The sequence below is a fragment of the Ustilago hordei genome (genome assembly GCF_900519145.1).
Source record: "Ustilago hordei strain Uho2 genome assembly, contig: UHO2_contig_19, whole genome shotgun sequence".
Lineage (NCBI taxonomy): Eukaryota > Fungi > Basidiomycota > Ustilaginomycetes > Ustilaginales > Ustilaginaceae > Ustilago > Ustilago hordei.
The window spans coordinates 409,403-427,207 of record NW_024545256.1 but is presented as its reverse complement, the minus strand read 5'-3'; the positions used below and the strand labels follow the sequence as shown (position 1 = coordinate 427,207).

General features: G+C 50.4%; 1 protein-coding gene and 1 non-coding gene across 2 annotated transcripts; one reads left to right on the top strand and one right to left on the bottom strand.

The window, feature by feature from the left end:
• Window positions 1-12,083: 12,083 nt before the first annotated feature.
• tRNA-Pseudo(CTT) lies at window positions 12,084-12,159 on the top strand. The gene has a single exon. It is a non-coding gene (tRNA).
• Window positions 12,160-12,784: 625 nt separating this feature from the next.
• UHO2_06577 (uncharacterized protein) lies at window positions 12,785-16,993 on the bottom strand (the record flags this gene model as incomplete). The annotated part of the gene is made up of 7 exons (XM_041554993.1): window positions 12,785-13,867; window positions 13,960-14,248; window positions 14,341-14,413; window positions 14,559-15,636; window positions 15,899-16,627; window positions 16,721-16,899; window positions 16,975-16,993. 7 exons carry the CDS (start codon window positions 16,991-16,993, stop codon window positions 12,785-12,787), a joined length of 3,450 nt encoding a protein of 1,149 aa, XP_041410927.1.
• Window positions 16,994-17,805: the final 812 nt, after the last annotated feature.

Below are 17,805 nucleotides of genomic sequence, written 5' to 3'. Positions count from 1 at the left end.
TTACTCCACCTGATGTGCTTCTTCGTCCATTCATTGGGTGTGATGCCCAATTTGCATCAGTATACATAATGATTTGCTGTCCCAAGTGTTTGTTCACTCCATCTCCGAAAAGTAACTTATATTTGCTAGTTTGGTTTAGGTACATCACCAAATGTAATGCTGCCTTCCATGCATTGCTTGTTGGGCTCAACATGTATCTTGCTAGTGTTCCTATGGTGAATGATATGTCAGGCTGTGCTGTGTTGGATACCCATAAAAGCTGTCCAACTAATTCTTGGTACTGTTTTGCTACCAATGGGTTGCACTTGTTGCCACCTGTAACACCCATTAGGCTCTGCATCGGTACCCATGACTTCAGATCAGTTGTTTGTAGCCACTTTCTCACCATAGCCTTAATGTAAGCCATTAAGTCAAGTGTCATTCTTCTCCATATCCTGTCTTGACCTATCCTTATGCCTAAGAACTCCTTCACAGGTCCTTTATCCTCTGTCCCCCATTTTGCCATTATCTCATCCTTTGTGCAGCTTACCTCCATACGACTGGGTGACGTTATAAGCATGTTGTCATGGGCCTGAATGCTCAGGAAGCAGGAGGGTCACTGGTTCATATGGAAGGAGCACAGGTATCAGAGATCTAGTCAATACCAGTAGAGAGCATGGTCATAGTGCAGTCTCCATGGAGACCATGGACTCCTATGGACTCACATGCAAAGGAGCACTGAGCCATATGCAAGGAGGGCCAGGCACAGCCACAAGGAGGACCAAGCTCAAGGAGCAGGCACAGCCACAAAGAGGACCAAGCTCAAGGAGCATGCAGATGGTTACCACTCAGGGGCTCAAGAGACAAGAGTCAAAGGAACTGTCACTGGTCAAAGGAGAAGGAGCAGTGTATAGGGAACCGGCAAGCAGGTCCTGAGGAGGAGTGTCAGCAGTCGCGCACCTGAAACCTGAGATCAGTAGTAGTATCAGTACTACCACCGATTCTGTCGAGTTATGCAACAGCACTAGTGGTATTACGATTCCTAGTGAAATATGTGACAGAACTGTCTCTGCTGCTTTTCTCGTTGGAATCCATAGTTGTATTGATGTTATGACAGATTTCGACTGACCACTGTGGACACTCCATCCAGAGGTAGCTCAGCACGATCAAACTATGATATGACTCTAAGTGAACTTGATGTTGACACCAATGGTCTGGTGTGAGTATGGATTGATGACATCGACACGAGTGTCCAGTGTGTTGACTAACGCTTGAAGAGATCCCTGGACTGCAGTGGATGACTGCCTTCGGTTCTATTGATATCCGGACTGCTGGTTTGCTAGAACCACCTTTGGATGTCAGGAAATGGTGATACCACACATGCGCTTCGATGAGGAGCAATCTGTTGATTACTACTATGCTGACTGTGAACTAATGATACTTATTGCTTTGAAGTAATACTAGTTTGTTTGATGAGTAGAGTGGATGAGAATCCACTCGACCATTAGTGACGATAAGGTGTGGCTTTTATACCTCTTCGCAGTGTCGCCCGCATCACTGCTTCTGCTCTCTCTCCAGAGAGTACCTTCTGCATCGAGTACCTCACAGGAGTCTCCAATGAGGCTCCTCCTCCTCATTGCACCGTCCATCTGTCTTTCCTGAGCTGTGCCAACTCCATCAACACTGCTCCTCCTCTTTATGTCTTTCTCGCTGGTTTCTCTTACACTGCTCTCCTCCCTTGGACTGGCAATGGACCCCCTTTATTCCTATCTTGTGTGCCCCTGAGTGGTAACCAGCTGCATGCTCCTGAGCTAGGTCCCCTCTTGGCAGCACTTGGTCCCACTACTTGCATGTGAAGCTTCGCCACACTATCATCCTTACCACTGATCTCCACAGAATCTGTGATAGGATCTTTCCTACTACTGGTCCTGGCGGAATCCACCATACCCTTTCTTCTATCACCGATCTCGGTGTGATCCATAGTACCATCCTCTCTCGTGCCAATCTTGTCATCATAGTACTATCCTTCCTTTTGCTGATCTCAGTGAGATCTGTCATAGGACTGGCACTACTACTGATCTCAGTGAAGTCCATCTCAAATCCCATGATCCACCCAATCCCTTGATCCCTGCGCTCCCTTCATATGAATTTGACGGATCTTCTGGCCTCTGCGCATCCATTCCCATGACAAGGAGGAGCAGTGTCGAAGGAGTCGACACAGCTCAAGAGGCACAGGGGTGCCAAGCAAGCAGGAGAGGCCCTCTGAACAGTACTCGATGAAGAAGGTACTCTCTGGAGAGAGAGAGCAGGAGCAGTGTCGCTGGCGATGCTGTGAAGAGGTATATAACCATACTTTCTCATCATCAAAGGTCGAGTGGATCCTCATCCACTCTACACACATCATAACTAGGTATCACTTCAGCATAAGTATATATTAGTTTCAGTCAGCATAGTAGCAATCTATCAAGGTTGCTCCTCATTGTAGTGCATGTGTTGTATCACCACTACCTGACATCCGAAGGCAGTTCATAGCAAACCAGTGGTCCAGATATAGATAGAACCAAAGGCAGTAGTCCACTGTGGTCCGGGGATCACTTCAAGCATCAAGTCAACACACTGGACACTCGTGTTGATGTCACCAACCTTATCACCAAACACCATCAACCTCATTACCAACAACACTCACCAACCTTATCACCGACACCATCAACCTCATCATTATCAACACTCACACCAGACCTTGGTGTTGTCACGGGCCTAAGCTGCGCAGAGCGAGGGAAGGCCGAAATGATATGAAGGTAGTGCAGGAATCGTGGAATTGGGTAGATCGTAGGAGCTGCGACAGAGTTCACTGAGATCGGCAGTAGAATCAGCTCTATGGCAGATCGCAGCGAAATCGGCACAAGCATCATCGATATCACGAATCCCACCAGAATCTGCAGCAAGCGAGATCATGTGGCAGATTCCACAGAGATCGGTAGTAAGGATGTCCATATGACGATTCACATGCAAGAGGGACTGAGCTCAGTGACACGCAGTCGGTTACCACTCAGGGGCCCACAGGACAGGAGTAAAAGAGAACTGTTGCTGGTCAAAGGAAGGAGAGCTGTGTAAAGGACACCAGTGAAAGGAACCTGCAGAGGAGGAGCAGTGTCGATGAAGATGACACAGCTCACGAAAGACAGGAGGGACAAGGCGTGATATGGAGGAGGGGCCTCCTTGGGGATCCCTGTACCATACTCAACGAAGAGGGTACTCTCTGGAGAGAGAGAGAGCAGGAGCAGTGTCGCTGGCGACGCTGCGAAGAGATATATAGTCATACCTTCTTGTCACAAATGGTTGAGTGGATCCTCATCCACTCTACTCACCATACAACTAGTCAATACTTTAGAAACATAAGTACTCATTAGTTTTCAGTCAGCATAAGTTGCAATCAATAGATTGCTCCTCATCGAAGTGCATGTGTTGTATCACCGTTTCCTGACATCCGAAGGCGGTTCTAGCAAACCAGCAGTCCGGATATCGATAGAACCAAAGGCAGTCGTCCACTGCAGTCCAGGGATCACTTCAAGCATTAGTTGACACACTGGACACTCATGTCAGCATCATCAATCCATACTCACACCAGACCATTGGTGTCAACATCAAGTTCACTTAGAGTCATATTGTAGTTTGATCATGCTGAGCTACCTCTGGATGGAGTGTCCACAGTGGTCAGTCGAAATCTGTCATAACATCAATACAACTATGGATTCCAACGAGAAAAGCAGCAGAGATGGTTCTGTCACATATTTCACTAGGAATTGTAATACCATTAGTGCTGTTGCATAACTTGACAGAATCGGTGATAGTACTGATACTACTACTGATCTCAGGTTTCAGGTGTGTGACCCCTGACATTAGAGTGGATCATTCAAGCAGCACCCCATGATCACGATGATGGACCAAGGCCTCAATGATAAGCTCAACCGGCTTCTAGCACTATTGGAAACCCAACTTGAGCTCACCAGGCAAGGCCAACAAGAAGAGCGACTTTGCTGTGCTCACCTAAGTGGAGAAGAGACGATTGAGTTCTCGCAATCAGAAGATCAAGCAGGAGGAGATGAATCCATGCTAGGAGACCCTCAGACTCCTACACCAGCATCACAACCAAGACAATTGGTCTCATTCACTGCTGTAGATGAGCAAGACGATGTTAATTACAAAAAGTATGCATTGCCCACTGGGCCAAGGTACTACAAACCCAGGGAGGATCTGTATAGTAGGACTAGGATGGAACCTTATGTCCCATACTTGGAGGAGGATCCTAGTGTATTGGTGGATCTCTCTCGATCAAAGCCAATTGCCACACCCTTTCCTAAGTTTAATCCATGAGATGTGGAGATATTCATTCTCGAAGCCAAAGCCTGGTTTAAGTTTAACCAGGTATATGAGCAAACAAGAATGATCAACCACATGGGCTCTCAATTGGAAGGGAATGCACAGGAGTGGTGGACCTCCAAGCTCTGAATTGACAGGGCATGTGAAGGAAGGTTATTCAATGACTGTCACTACTTTACAGAGCGGCTGTCGGAACAATTCAATCCCCAGAATGCTAGAATGGAAGCCTACAACAAGCTGTTGGCTCTCAAACTCACTAGTGATGCACCTGGTGCCACCATGCACCATGTGGAATGTTTCAGAGACTTGGAAGGACAAGTCAATCTGGTTGATAACGAACTCATCATTGACTTGTTCAGAGGCAGTCTCACATGTAGTCTGCAAGAAAAGTTCGAGCATAACCCACCTGCAAAGAGGTGGGGATGGTACTGAGAGGTCGAAGATATCGACTGACAGAGGATGCTGCTACAGCAGTCCTCTGCTAGGCACCCAAGCGCTGTGTCAGGGGTCTCGCGCCTGAAACCCAGGTCGGTCTGTCGAGATACTCGGTGACTATCAAACTGTGTGACAGCTATTGTCTCGGTATCGGTGACTATCAAGTTGTGCAGTGACAGCAGGTGGCGTTCATTGTATATACTATCGTAGGTTTCGGCTGACCTCTGTGGACACTCCGTTCAGGGGTAGCTCGGCATGATCAATATCAATGTTATGATGACACCAAGGTCTGGTGTGGGTGTTGATGATGTTGAGGTTGATGGTGTTGGTGATGAGATTGGTGATGTCGATGATAATGAGGTTGATGGTGTTGATGATAAGGTTGGTGATGTCAATGATAATGAGGTTGATGGTGTTGGTGATAAGGTTGGTGGCGTCAACACGAGTGTCCAGTGTGTTGACTTGATGCTTTGAAGTGATCCCCGGACCGCAGTGGACTACTGCCTTCGGTTCTATCTATATCCGGACCGCTAACCTGCTATGGGCGCCTTCGGACGTCAGGTAGTGGTGATACAACACACACACTACGATGAGGAGCAACCTTGATAGATTGCTGCTATGCTGACTGTAACTAATGAGTACTTGTGTTTCTAAAGTATTGACTAGTTGTATGGTGAGTAGAGTGGATGAGGATCCACTCGACCTATTGATGAGAAAGCATGGTTATATACCTCTTCTCAGCATCGCCAGCGATGCTGCTCCTGCTCTCTCTCCAGAGAGTACCTTCTTCATCGAGTACTGCTCAGGGGCCTCTCCTGCTTGGCACCCCTGTGCCTCTTGAGCTGTGTCGACTCCTTCGACACTGCTCCTCCTCCTCATGACCTGGTGTCGACTCCTTTGACACTGCTCCTCCTCCTTTGATCAGTGACAGTTCCTTTGGCTCTTGTCTCTCGAGCCCCTGAGTGGTAACCATCTGCATGCTCCTTGAGCTTGGTCCTCTTCGTGGCTGTGCCTGCTCCTTGAGCTTGGTCCTCCTCGTGGCTGTGCCTGCTCCTTGAGCTTGGTCCTCCTCGTGGCTGTGCTTGGCCCTCCTTTGCATGTGAGTCCATAGGAGTCCATGGCCTCCATGGAGACTGCACTATGACCATGCTCTCTACTGGTGTCGACTAGGTCTTCGATACCTGTGCTCCTTCCATATGAACCCATGACCCTCCTGCTTCTTGAGCATCCAGGCCCATGACACGCTGCTCCTCCACGATTGAACCCAGGAATCCAACCAACGCCACCCACTCAGAGTTCATTCCCTGTTCAGCAACCAGCACAAAGAAACTCTGCTTGTATGCCAGCACCAATAACAGCAGGAAGCCTGAGCAGACCAACCAATCGGCTGCTACCTCAGCAATATGTACTGGGCCCGAAACAAGGAGGCCCCACAGTACCAGGCAATAGCACTTGCCATATCTGCAAAGGTGTTGGACATTGGGCCAGAGACTGTCCAAGCAAGAAGGCAGATCCTCTGGGACCACGACCTTTGGGCCCAAGGGTCATGGTAACCACAGAAGACCCCTTCGAAGAAGGGGCCACCGACTCAGGGGATGGGCATACAGGCAGCGCTGAAACGAGTGACCCTGATGACCTAGACTTCAGTCAATACCAAATTCCTAATGACGCTAATCATGAAGAACCCCAAGATGACAACAATGAGGGAAACGACAGTGGGGCAATGCACTGATGGTGTGCATGGCTCTACAAACCTCCTTGCCATCATTGTGTATATATCAAGATTGCCAAATATGTTTCTCCACCAGCAAAGGAAAAGCAGTATTAGAGCTTACAGGAACAGTCCAAGACCATCCTGCTCATATACTCACTGACACCGGCACTGGCTTGTCCATAGTTTTAGATTCCTTTATCAGTAAGTACTTAATACCAACAAAACCCTCAAAAACAAGATCGATTCATGGTGTCACTGGACACCAGCTCATTATCAATAGTGCTGCAACCGTACAGGTGGTTATTGGCAAGCACAGCCTAGGTGTAGTTGAAGTATCAGTAGCCGATACTGCTGACTACAACCTTATATTGGGATTCACCAAGCTCAGAAGGCTCAAGCCCACCATACAATGGGACACAGGCCAACTAGAGTTCAAGTCTCAGGACCAAAAACAACCCCCTGAAGCCACTGCAACTAGGGGTTTACAATCAAAACTGTCGAAATTGGTCATAGTAGTGGAACTGTCACAGAATTCAATGAAAGCTGCCACAACAGGCAAGCAAAAACAGGAGCTCGCCATAAGAGATAGCTTATCACTGATTTCAACGAGATCTGTGGCAATGGGCTCCTACGAAGAAAAAATGGCACAACCAACCATGCATGGAAACAAGTTCATCTCAGCAAAGCACTTACTTCAGGCAGCTTTAGAGGATGGACCCATAGGGTTCATGTTATTGGAAGTACCACCCTCATCACTCCTGGCCTTCAGTTTTGTTCCTACTGGCACTGACAAAGGAGTAGAGATGGAGGTTGAGATTGAGAAGAAGGTGATGGCAGCAGATATACCAAAGCCATACCAACACCTTCATGATGTGTTCGACGAGGTGGAAGCAGACAGGCTCCCCCAGCATACTGAACATGATCTCCACCTTGAACTAATGGAAGGAAGTCGACTGCCTCAAGGCCTGTTGTATCTCAAGGGGCCTAAAGAAATGTCTGAATTGAGGAAGTATCTGGATGAGAACCTCACGAAGGGGTTCATATGACCATCGAAGAGTCCAGCAAGGTCACCTGTGCTCTTTGTACCTAAGAAAGACAGAGGTCTCAGACTTTGTGTGGACTATTGGGGACTCAATGAGATTACTGTCAAGAACAGGGCTCCATTGCCCCTCATCGAGGAGCAACTGTTCCTGCTCCGAAAGGCAAAGATCTATTCCAAACTAGATCTCTGAGCAGCATACAACCTCATTCGCATTGTGAAAGGAGATGATTGGAAAACAGCATTTGGTACACAATTGGGACTATATGAGTACCTTGTGATGCCATTCAGGCTAGCAAATGCACCAGCTCATTTCCAATCATTCATCAATGTCATCTTCTGAGACATCATTGGAGTATATGTTGTTGTATACTTGGACAACTTCCTCATCTTCAGTGACATGGAGGAAGCACATGTATGACATGTCACTGAAGTTCTCACCCATTTGAGAAACAATCGGCTGTTTGCTAAACTGTCAAAGTGTGAGTTCCACACCACAGCAGTAGAGTTTCTAGGGTACATGATCAAACCCACAGGGGTAGAGATGGATCCTGAGAAAGTACAGACAGTCAAGGAGTGGCCAATGCCAGAATCAATCCATGATATCCAAAGATTCCTTGGCTTTGCCAATTTCTACAGGCGATTCATCACTCACTTTGCTCAAATCGCCAAGCCACTAACATCACTGGTAAAACCAACTGAACATTTCAAGAAGTTTGAGTTGCCAGAAGAAGCTCGACAAGCTTTCCACAAACTCATCCAAGCATTCACAACAGCTGGAGTACTTCGACACTTCAATTACCACCTTCCTACAAGGCTGGAAACAGATGCAAGCGACTTTGCCATCGCTGGAGTGCTCAAGCAAGAGCACAAAGGATGTTGGCACCTGGTAGCATTTTATTCAAGGAAGATGTCATTGGCTGAGAAAAACTACGAGATCCATGACAAGGAGCTCCTAGCAGTGGTTGCCTGCCTCACTCAGTGGCGACACATGCTAGCAGGACTTCCAAATCAGTTAGTCATTCTCACAGATCACGAAGTGCTCAAGTACTTCAAGTTGCAACATTGTATCACTGGCAGACAAGCAAGATGGGCAGTATTGTTAGCAGATTTCGACTTTGTGCTACAATATCGACCAGGAGACAAGGGTGGCGAACCCGATGCTCTCACCAGACGAGCTGATATGCAGCCGGTCGGTAAAGAGCAGGAGCATAATGTTCCACAACTATTGCCCCCCTGGGTGTTTGAACAGGTCGAAAACGAAATTGCAGCAAGAAGCAAGTTGCAGCAGATCCCAGCCAAAAATGTAATAGCAAGCATGATATTACTGATTTCAGCAGAATTGGTTCTAACTGCATGCTCAGGTGATGATTCCGTATTAGTGGCTCCTGTCCTCACGATGGAGTCTATAGCCATGAAAGGAATCAAAGATCTGGCCAGAATCTTCCAGCCTCTGGATCCCGAGCTTCAGGAGATTCATCTAAGGAAGCCATTCGAGATCAGAGACAACTTATGGTATAGTGGCGGATGGTTGGTTATCCCCAAGGTAACAATGCCAGGGAAGACCAATGACTGTCATTCGTGAAGTGCCAAAGAAGTTGATGGACAGTTGTTGTCTGTAGAACACTTATGATTCATGGTCATGTCTCAATGTCATGATGGCATCACAGCTGGACATGTGGGATGAGATGCTACCATTAAGTCGGCCCAATGACACTATTGGTGGCCAAACATGTCAGCCTGGATTGCTGATTATGTCGCAAGTTGCCAAGTGTGTGCCAGATACAAGGCTCCTCACCATTGCCCATATGGCTTGCTGCAGCCACTCACTACCCCAGAAAGGCCATGGGGCTCTATATCCTTGGATTTCATTGAAGGATTACCACCCTCAAAGGGATACGATTCAATCCTGGTCATCATTGACAGATTGACCAAGTTTGCTATTCTGGCCCCTACATACAAAATGGTCACAACAAAACAGACTGCTGTGCTACTATGGGGTTATCTGGTTAGACACTTCGGTTACCCAGATCACATGGTCTCAGACTGAGGCAGGCAGTTTATCTCAGGAGCATGGAAAGCATTTGCTGATCAAATGGGTATGAAACACTCGCTCAGCACTGCTTATCATCCTCAAATGGATGGGCAAACAGAAAGGGTCAACCAAGTAGTAGAGCAGTACCTTCATATGTACTGCAACTATGAACAGAACAACTGGGCTGGCTTGCTTGACACTGCAGCATTTGTGTACAACAATACCATACACAACAGCATTGGTGTCTCACCATCCTTTGCATGTTACAGATGGAATCCTAAGGCCCATCCTGATATCCCTCAACACCTAGGGGTAAACGACCCTGAACGTTCTGAGTACTTGCTCAATGGCAAGGAGCATTGCAAGTACCTTCAAGAGCAAATTAGGGAAGCACAACGTCGAACTGTGGAACAGTACAATCGAAAGCACAAAGATATCGAATTCAAGGTTGGCGACATGGTTTATATCAACCACAAGAATTGGAAAACGAGGCGACCCACACCAAAGCTGGACACTGTCATGGGCCTAGATGCTCAAGAAGCAGGAGGGTCACTGATTCATATGGAAGGAGCACAGGTATCGAAGGGACCTAGTCGATACCAGTAGAGAGCATGGTCGTAGTGCAGTCTCCATGGAGACCATGGACTCCTACGGACTCACATGCAAAGGAGGACCGAGCCATATGCGAGGAGGGCCAGGCACAGCCACGAGGAGGACCAAGCTCAAGGAGCAGGCACAGCCACAAAGAGGACCAAGCTCAAGGAGCATGCAGATGGTTACCACTCAGGGGCTCAAGAGACAAGAGTCAAAGGAACCATCACTGGTCAAAGGAGAAGGAGCAGTGTATAGGACACTGGCAAGCAGGTCCTGAGGAGGAGGAGCAGTGTTGAAGGAGTCGACACCACTCAGGAGGCACAGGGGTGCCAAACAAGCAGCAGGATAGCAAGGAGGAGGAGCAGTGTCAAAGGAGTCGACACAGCTCAAGAGGCACAGGGGTGCCAAGCAGGAGAGGCCCCTGAACAGTACTCGATGAAGAAGGTACTCTCTGGAGAGAGAGCAGGAGCAGCATCGCTGGCGATGCTGTGAAGAGGTATATAACCATGCTTTCTCATCATCAAAGGTCGAGTGGATCCTCATCCACTCTACTCACCATACAACTAGTCAATACTTTAGAAACATAAGTACTCATTAGTTTTCAGTCAGCATAGCAGCAATCTATCAAGGTTGCTCCTCATCATAGTGTGTGTGTTGTATCACCACTACCTGACGCCCAAAGGTGCCCCATAGCAGGTTAGCAGTCCAGATCAAGATAGAACCAAAGGCAGTAGTCCACTGCGGTCCAGGGATCACCTCAAGCATCAGTCAACACACTGGACACTCATGTTGACACCACCAACCTTATCACCAACACCATCAACCTCATCATCATCAACACTCACACCAGTCCTTGGTGTCATCACAACCTACATATTGATATTACTCATGCCGAGCTACCCCTGAATGGAGTGTCCACAGAGGTCAGCCAAAACCTATGATAGTATATACAATGAACACCACCCACTGTCATTGCACAACTTGATAGTTGCTGAATGACTAGCTCATCAAGACCGATACTGAGACAATAGCTGTCACACAGTTTGATAGTCACTGAGTATCTCGACAGACCGACCTGGGTTTCAGGCGCGAGACCCCTGACACGGGGTTGTTCTCGATCGCTGATTGCCAGATGGATAGGGCAGTGGCAAGGGCAGTGGCAAGGGCACTGAAACTAAGCTGGCTTATGGTAGCAACAGTTTCTTTGTACATTGGGTGTCAGATGGTGCACTTTTGTAGATTAGAAAACAGGGTGTCATCAGCAAATGGCTTTCCCAGTAAGCTACTCTCTGTTTGGATGGTTCTTATTTCTTGGATGAGCTTTCATACATCTGAGTTGTACATCCTGAGTTCTCCTAGCTGAGCGATCAATGCAATATGACGAGATATGGCAGTAGCCTCATTGGTGAGTCCATTTTCAATCTTCTTCCATACATTATGGAATGTATGATGTTCCCTGATGATGTCAAGAATCAAGTAATTTATGTTGAACTCTCCAGTGGTGTCGATGGTACTGCATAGTGCATTTGTTAAGGCATCATTGAACATGCAGTTCCACTTGGGATGTTTCTTGTCATACACTCCATCAAGATGCTTCATAGCATGGGGGACACATCATAGGAAGGACTTGATATGGGTGCTCCAACTATAATAGTTGTGTGATGTGAGTCTTGGAACTGGCTCAAGTAGCTTTGCTAGGGTATGAAAGTTGTATTGCTTGCCATCATTGTCATGGTCTGAGTCAGAGTCAGTTTCTTCATCAGCATTGTCATCGATCACCTTGGTGTCTGACTCATTGGTGGCCTCATTATCAGCAACATGCAGTTGCATTGCCTTGCCCTTTCTTCCTCCTTTGGCCTTGCTTGCTATGGCTTGAGCTTCGGTTTCTTGTACCATGTTATCAATGATCCCAGCTAGCTCAGTTGGTAGAGCATCAGACTCTTAATCAGTTGAAGATTACAGGTAAAACATGACTGTTAGGAGCTACTAGCAAGCTCAACTGATCAGGCATATAATGGTTATTATTATTTTAATTGATGGGTGCTACAACGTGAACATATATATACTTGATTGTTACCCTTAGCCCATACTAGATCATAATGAACTATTCTTCATATCATCCCAGCTCATGCTCACACGGCCGACAGATGCGAGAAAGGGTTTGATTGCGGGTCAGCGGCGAAGCGTGCTGGCTCTGAGGCTCCTGGCCCGCCGTACAGGGCCGGATGAGCGCAAAACAAGCGAAACAAACAAGGGAGGGAATGGGCGGGTCACAAAAGGGAGCAAGGTTGTGCACTATGGCTACGCCTGCGACAAGAGAGAGATGATGGAGAAGAGGGAAGCATGATGAGACAGAGCACTGACGAAGTCAGTGCAATGAGGGATGTGGATGATGTGGAAGGTGGGCACGTGTGCGCAAGCTCAGATGTGCACGCCAGTCACGTGCTGCATCCCAGCTCATGCTCACACGGCCGACAGATGCAAGAAAGGGTTTGATTGCAGGTCAGCGGCGAAGCATGCTGGCTCTGAGGCTCCCGGCCCACCAACTGAGAGTCGAGGCGCCTGTGCAGCAGACAGTGCTCTCAACAAGGCTGGGCCCAACGATGGGCTAGGTGGCCCCCACATCTTGCCACGAGGTGCTGTCGGGGACGAGGGGGCCATCATGAATGCTGAAGAGGGCAGCAACGGAGAGGTCACGGCGTTCGCCGGCAGAGCAGTCAACATAGTGCCGGAAACAGTCAGAATTCCAATGGCCGAGGCACTGGATGGTCTTGGGGCTGGCGCCAAGGTGGGCCGCCCACGTGGCGGTGCCACGTCGAAAGGAATGGCTGGCATAGGCTGACGGTGCCAGGCCAGTGAAGGCGATGGCATGCTGAAGGACAGCAATGAATGACGAGCACGGGAGGGGGTCTGCCCCAGACGGGCCGAGGCCAAAGAGGGGGGCAGAAGAGGGATGACCAGAGAGCAGGCAGCAAAGGTGGGTGATTGGGCATTCCGGGCCACCGACAAGAGGGGCGACGACCTTGACGCCGAGGCAGAAGGGGTCCATCTTGGATGCCGGCAAGGTGACGACAGCGTGGTCGGCGGCCAATTTGACACTGCCAACACGAAGGACGATGGCTGGGTCGGTGTGCCGGTCCCAGACGACCTCACCCGAGCGCAGGAAACAGGCAAAGGAGAGGGTGAATGCCACCTTGAACATGGCACGATCGCGCGCAGAGAGGTCGCCAAAGGTATCGACAGCAGCGACAAGGCAGCGAAGGAGGGGCAACGTGATGGGGAGCTTGGCGCCGGTGCACCGAGCACCGTGGACATGCTTGTAGCCGCACAGAGCCCACTCGAGATGGCCACACTCAAAGCCGGCCAGGCTGAGGCCAAGGTCGACGTGGTGGGAGTGGAGGTGGCTGAGCTCGTGCTTGGTGGAGTGGTATGAACGGCTGGTGGAGGACATGCTGCCAAGCCACTCGAGGAGCTGGACACTGGTGGCAGGCAGACAAGCAATGTTGGCACCAAAGTGCCAGGCGCAGAAGGTTCGGAAAGCGGTGACGGTACCACCAGCACGGTCTCGAGTGCTGGGCGCAAGGCCATTCCAGAGCAAGGTAGCTGCCACCAAAGTGATCCCCATGCTGGATGCGAAGGTGGGAGGGGGTTGGCCGGCTGGTCGATGTGTCCCTGGCGGAAGGACAACTGGCTGTATGCCTGCAGAAAGGACTGCTGGATGTGACGGAACTGGCGACGGGAAAGAAGGTCAGCAAGAACATTGTCAGCGGTCGAGACACGCACAGGGTGTAGAGTGAAGTTGTGGGTGAAGCAGAACCCAAAGATCTCCCGAAGCAGCTTCTGCGTGAGTGGGTCGTGTGAGCTGCCGGAACGGAGACCGTGCTCGATGTTCTCATTGTCAACGTGGACAACCACCATCAAAGGAGATGACCAGAGGGGAGCAAAGAGATGGAGCACTTCCAGGACGGCCAAGGCCTCCAAGAACTGGATGTTCTTCTTGCAGTGTCGGCGCGGGACCTCATGCAAGAAGACAGCCATGGTGTCGGCAGCCAGTCCCAAGTGGGCGCCATAGCTGCGAGGGCAGGCATCAGTCCACACATGGGCAACCACCAAGGGAGAAGGGGAGAGGACACTCGTGCCAGACCAGGATTCCAGCATGGTGACCCACCAGGCGAGCTTGGCAAGGGCCGGTCTGGGTATGCGCCAGCAACCAGCAGAGTGCCGGCGGTGAGTACAGCTGTAAAGGCGGCGCAGGAAAGCCTTGCTGCACAGGAAAACCTGTGACACAAACTGCAGGAGGCCGGTGATATGCTGCATGTCGAGAAGGTCTGCAGTGCTGCGGCTAAGGAGGTGGTGGCACTGAGAGAGGATGTGTGCCCGACATTCCGAAGTAATGCCAACGGTTTGAGCTGCAGAGTCGATGTCGATGCCAAGGACCTCGAGGTGCGTGAGGTTGGTGAAAGTCTTTTTGACCAACAGGCGGAGGCCAAGGGCAGTGGAGGCCAGGGCTAGGGTGTGGACCGGAAGGAGGGCCAGGTGGGCAGCCTCGGCCGGAACGGTGCCAAAGGTGTCATCCAGGTAGTGGTTGACTGGCCACGTGTTGGGCAGGCAAGAGGCAACGACCCAATGGAGGAACTCGGCCACCAGGTTGAACAGGAATGGCGAGCTGCTGCCACCAAAGGTGAGGGCATTCTCGCAGTAGCAGACGCCGTCATACTGGAAACTGAGAAGGTATGCATCAGACTCTGCCATCACAACGTGGCAAAAAGCGTCCTCTAGATCACCTTTCCAGAGGAGGCAGTTAGGGTTGGACCGCACAAAGTCGACGAGCTGGTGGACGGACTCGTACTGGATGCGGACGAAGGAAGGATTGATGCTGGCATTGACCGATGAAAGAGCCAAGGATGCTGGGTGCTGGGGGTGGGATAGGTGGTGGATGGTGCGGAGCTTGACAGAGCGAGGCTTGGGAATGACACCAATCGGTGACTCGACGAGGGCTGAGGTGGCCGGTACCACAGTGAGCCGACCCTCAGCGAGGCGAGTGGTAATCTCATGGCGAAGGTGAGCATGGCCGTCGGCATCGATGGGCAGGTTGGCAATGCGGTGATTGGCCTGACAGAGAGGGCCATCATAGCCAAGGAGACAGCCATGTTGAATCATGCCAGCCATCTGCATGCAGTAGCACTTGTCTGGGTAGTCCAGAAGAAGGCGCTCCCACGCCGGCAACTGGAGCTGCATGGAGCCGATGCGGGCAGGTGACGTGGTGGGGTCAAATGCATCAAGCTCGAGTGTGGTGTTGGGGCAGACGGGAGGAAGATGCTGGCGCAGGTCGAACAGAAGTGAAAGACACCAGTCAGCTGATGGAACATCGAGGGCTGCCGGGACCGAGGTGAGATGCCGGACCTGAGTCTGTCGCGGAGACATGTCGTCGACGACAGTGTCGACAAGCTGGACCTGAGTCTGTCACGGAGACCTAGAGGGATGCTGGACCTGAGTCTGTCGCAGAGACATAGTGTCGTCATCAGGAGAGACGCGCTGGACCTGAGTCTGTCACAGAGATGAAGAGGAGGATGTCAGGCAACTAATGCTGCTGTTTCTTGATGGCGGCCGATGGATTGGTGCATGAGGTGCGAGGGTGAGGACCTTTACAGGTTTTGCACATGTGCTGGCATGGGCACTGAGAGCCGTCGGGACAGCCAGTGGAGTTCCAACGGAAGCAGACCTGCCCGCTGAGGTCATGGTGCTGGCACTTGGTGGACGATGAGGCTGGGACATCGGTGGAAGATGCTGCTGTTGAAGGCTTGGCTGGTGATTTGGAGGTCGACACGTCATGGTGGGGTATGCCTCCCAGGGCTTTCTGCCAAGCACTGAGATCGTCGATGGCCCAGTCACCGGCTGAAGCATAGCCAAAACGATGCTCACAGACAGTGAGGACGTACTCAGCTATGGCCGGCCAGTGCCACCTGGTATCGTGGTCAATGACTGCTACGAGGAAAGAACTGAGGCTGGCACAGAGGTCGGAATCGCTGGTGCTGGCGCAACGGAGGGCCGTGTAGGCTGTCCAAGCCTGAGCGAAGGTGCACACATCTGGGATTTGGCGCAGGAACCTCTTGACGTCCGGTGTGTCGGATGAAGGGAGGGCTGGCTGGACTCGGATGCCATTGACTAAGATGCCAGAGGCGGTGTCAGGCTCAGCACGAGACTTGCTGGCACGACGAAGCTTGCCAAGGTTGTGAGGTGGAAGACGGTTGTCATAGACCAACTGAGCGACTTCAGGAGAGATCCAAGGGAACAGGCGATGAAGCTGTAACTCACCGGCAGGTGATGACGATGAGGGCGTAGAGGCCTGTGGCAGCTGTGCTGGAGTCACTGTTGGTGCTGATGGAACAGGACGAGAGGAACTGGCTGAGCCAGTCAGCTGGGCCTGGTCTTGACGAAGGGATAAGATCAGCTGTCAGATCTCTGAGACAGAGCCAGCGAGCTGGGAGGAAAAATTGGCCTGAGCGTCGAGGCGGGCATGCAGGGCATCAATGTCAGTGGTAACGTCGCGCTGAGGGACATGTTCAACAGTCAACGGCACAGGCGCAGAGGGTGCTTGGGCCGGTGCTGCCAGGACAGGAGAAGGTGGTGGTGGCGATGAAGCTGGAGTAGTTGCCTGTGGCTGGAAACTCGGGGCCGGTATAGCCTCAGCAAGGAGCAAAACAGGCTGAACACCGCGACAAGCTGCACAGCATTGACAGGCACAGTTGCGCTTGCCAAGGAAATGGTTGGGCGGAAAGGACTTGCTGCAGTGTGTACAAGCCTGCTGCTGGGCCATCGTCAAGGCCCAGGAAGGCGAGAACACAAAAGGGAGCAAGGTTGTGCACTATGGCTACACCTGCGACAAGAGAGAGATGATGGAGAAGAGGGAAGCATGATGAGACAGAGCACTGACAAAGTCAGTGCGACGAGGGATGTGGAAGGTGGGCGCGTGCGCGCAAGCTCAGATGTGCACGCCAGTCACGTGCTGCACCCCTGTGTTGTCACCTCCTGAGCATTGCCATCTCCTGAGTGTTATGGTTGAAGTACTTATATATCCCACATGCATATTAATGCATGTTGACATGCAGCTCTGACTCACTGGTGTCTCGCTTGTGCTCCACCGACCACGTGATTCATGTTAGGATGCCGATGCATCTTCAACTCCATTTCTTCAACATCCGATTATTTACAAAATAAAAAATATACAGCATGCGCATAAACTGTCCCATAATTTTACATGTCACCATACATCACTCTAATGCTCAATAGCTATAAGTTGTATTGCCACACTGTCTGATATTGTCTGAAAGCCCTGCTTCTTCTCTCCAAGACTGTGTAATTGATATTGACATTGACTAAAAAAAATTGTGCTATGAAGAAGAGCCAATTTTATTTTTTTATTGTGGGACAGTTTATGGAGCATGCTCCCAAATAGCAACACCACTCCATTCCTGACCTTGTGGGCTTTTGACTACAATGAAACTTGCAATGTAACTTGGTGGGCACCTTCATACACATTGAAAGTAGTGACATGGAAAGTTTCAGCTCAATCAGATGACTGTGAGTGATCTGGCAGCACTTCCAGTCTGACACCATCATATCTATACC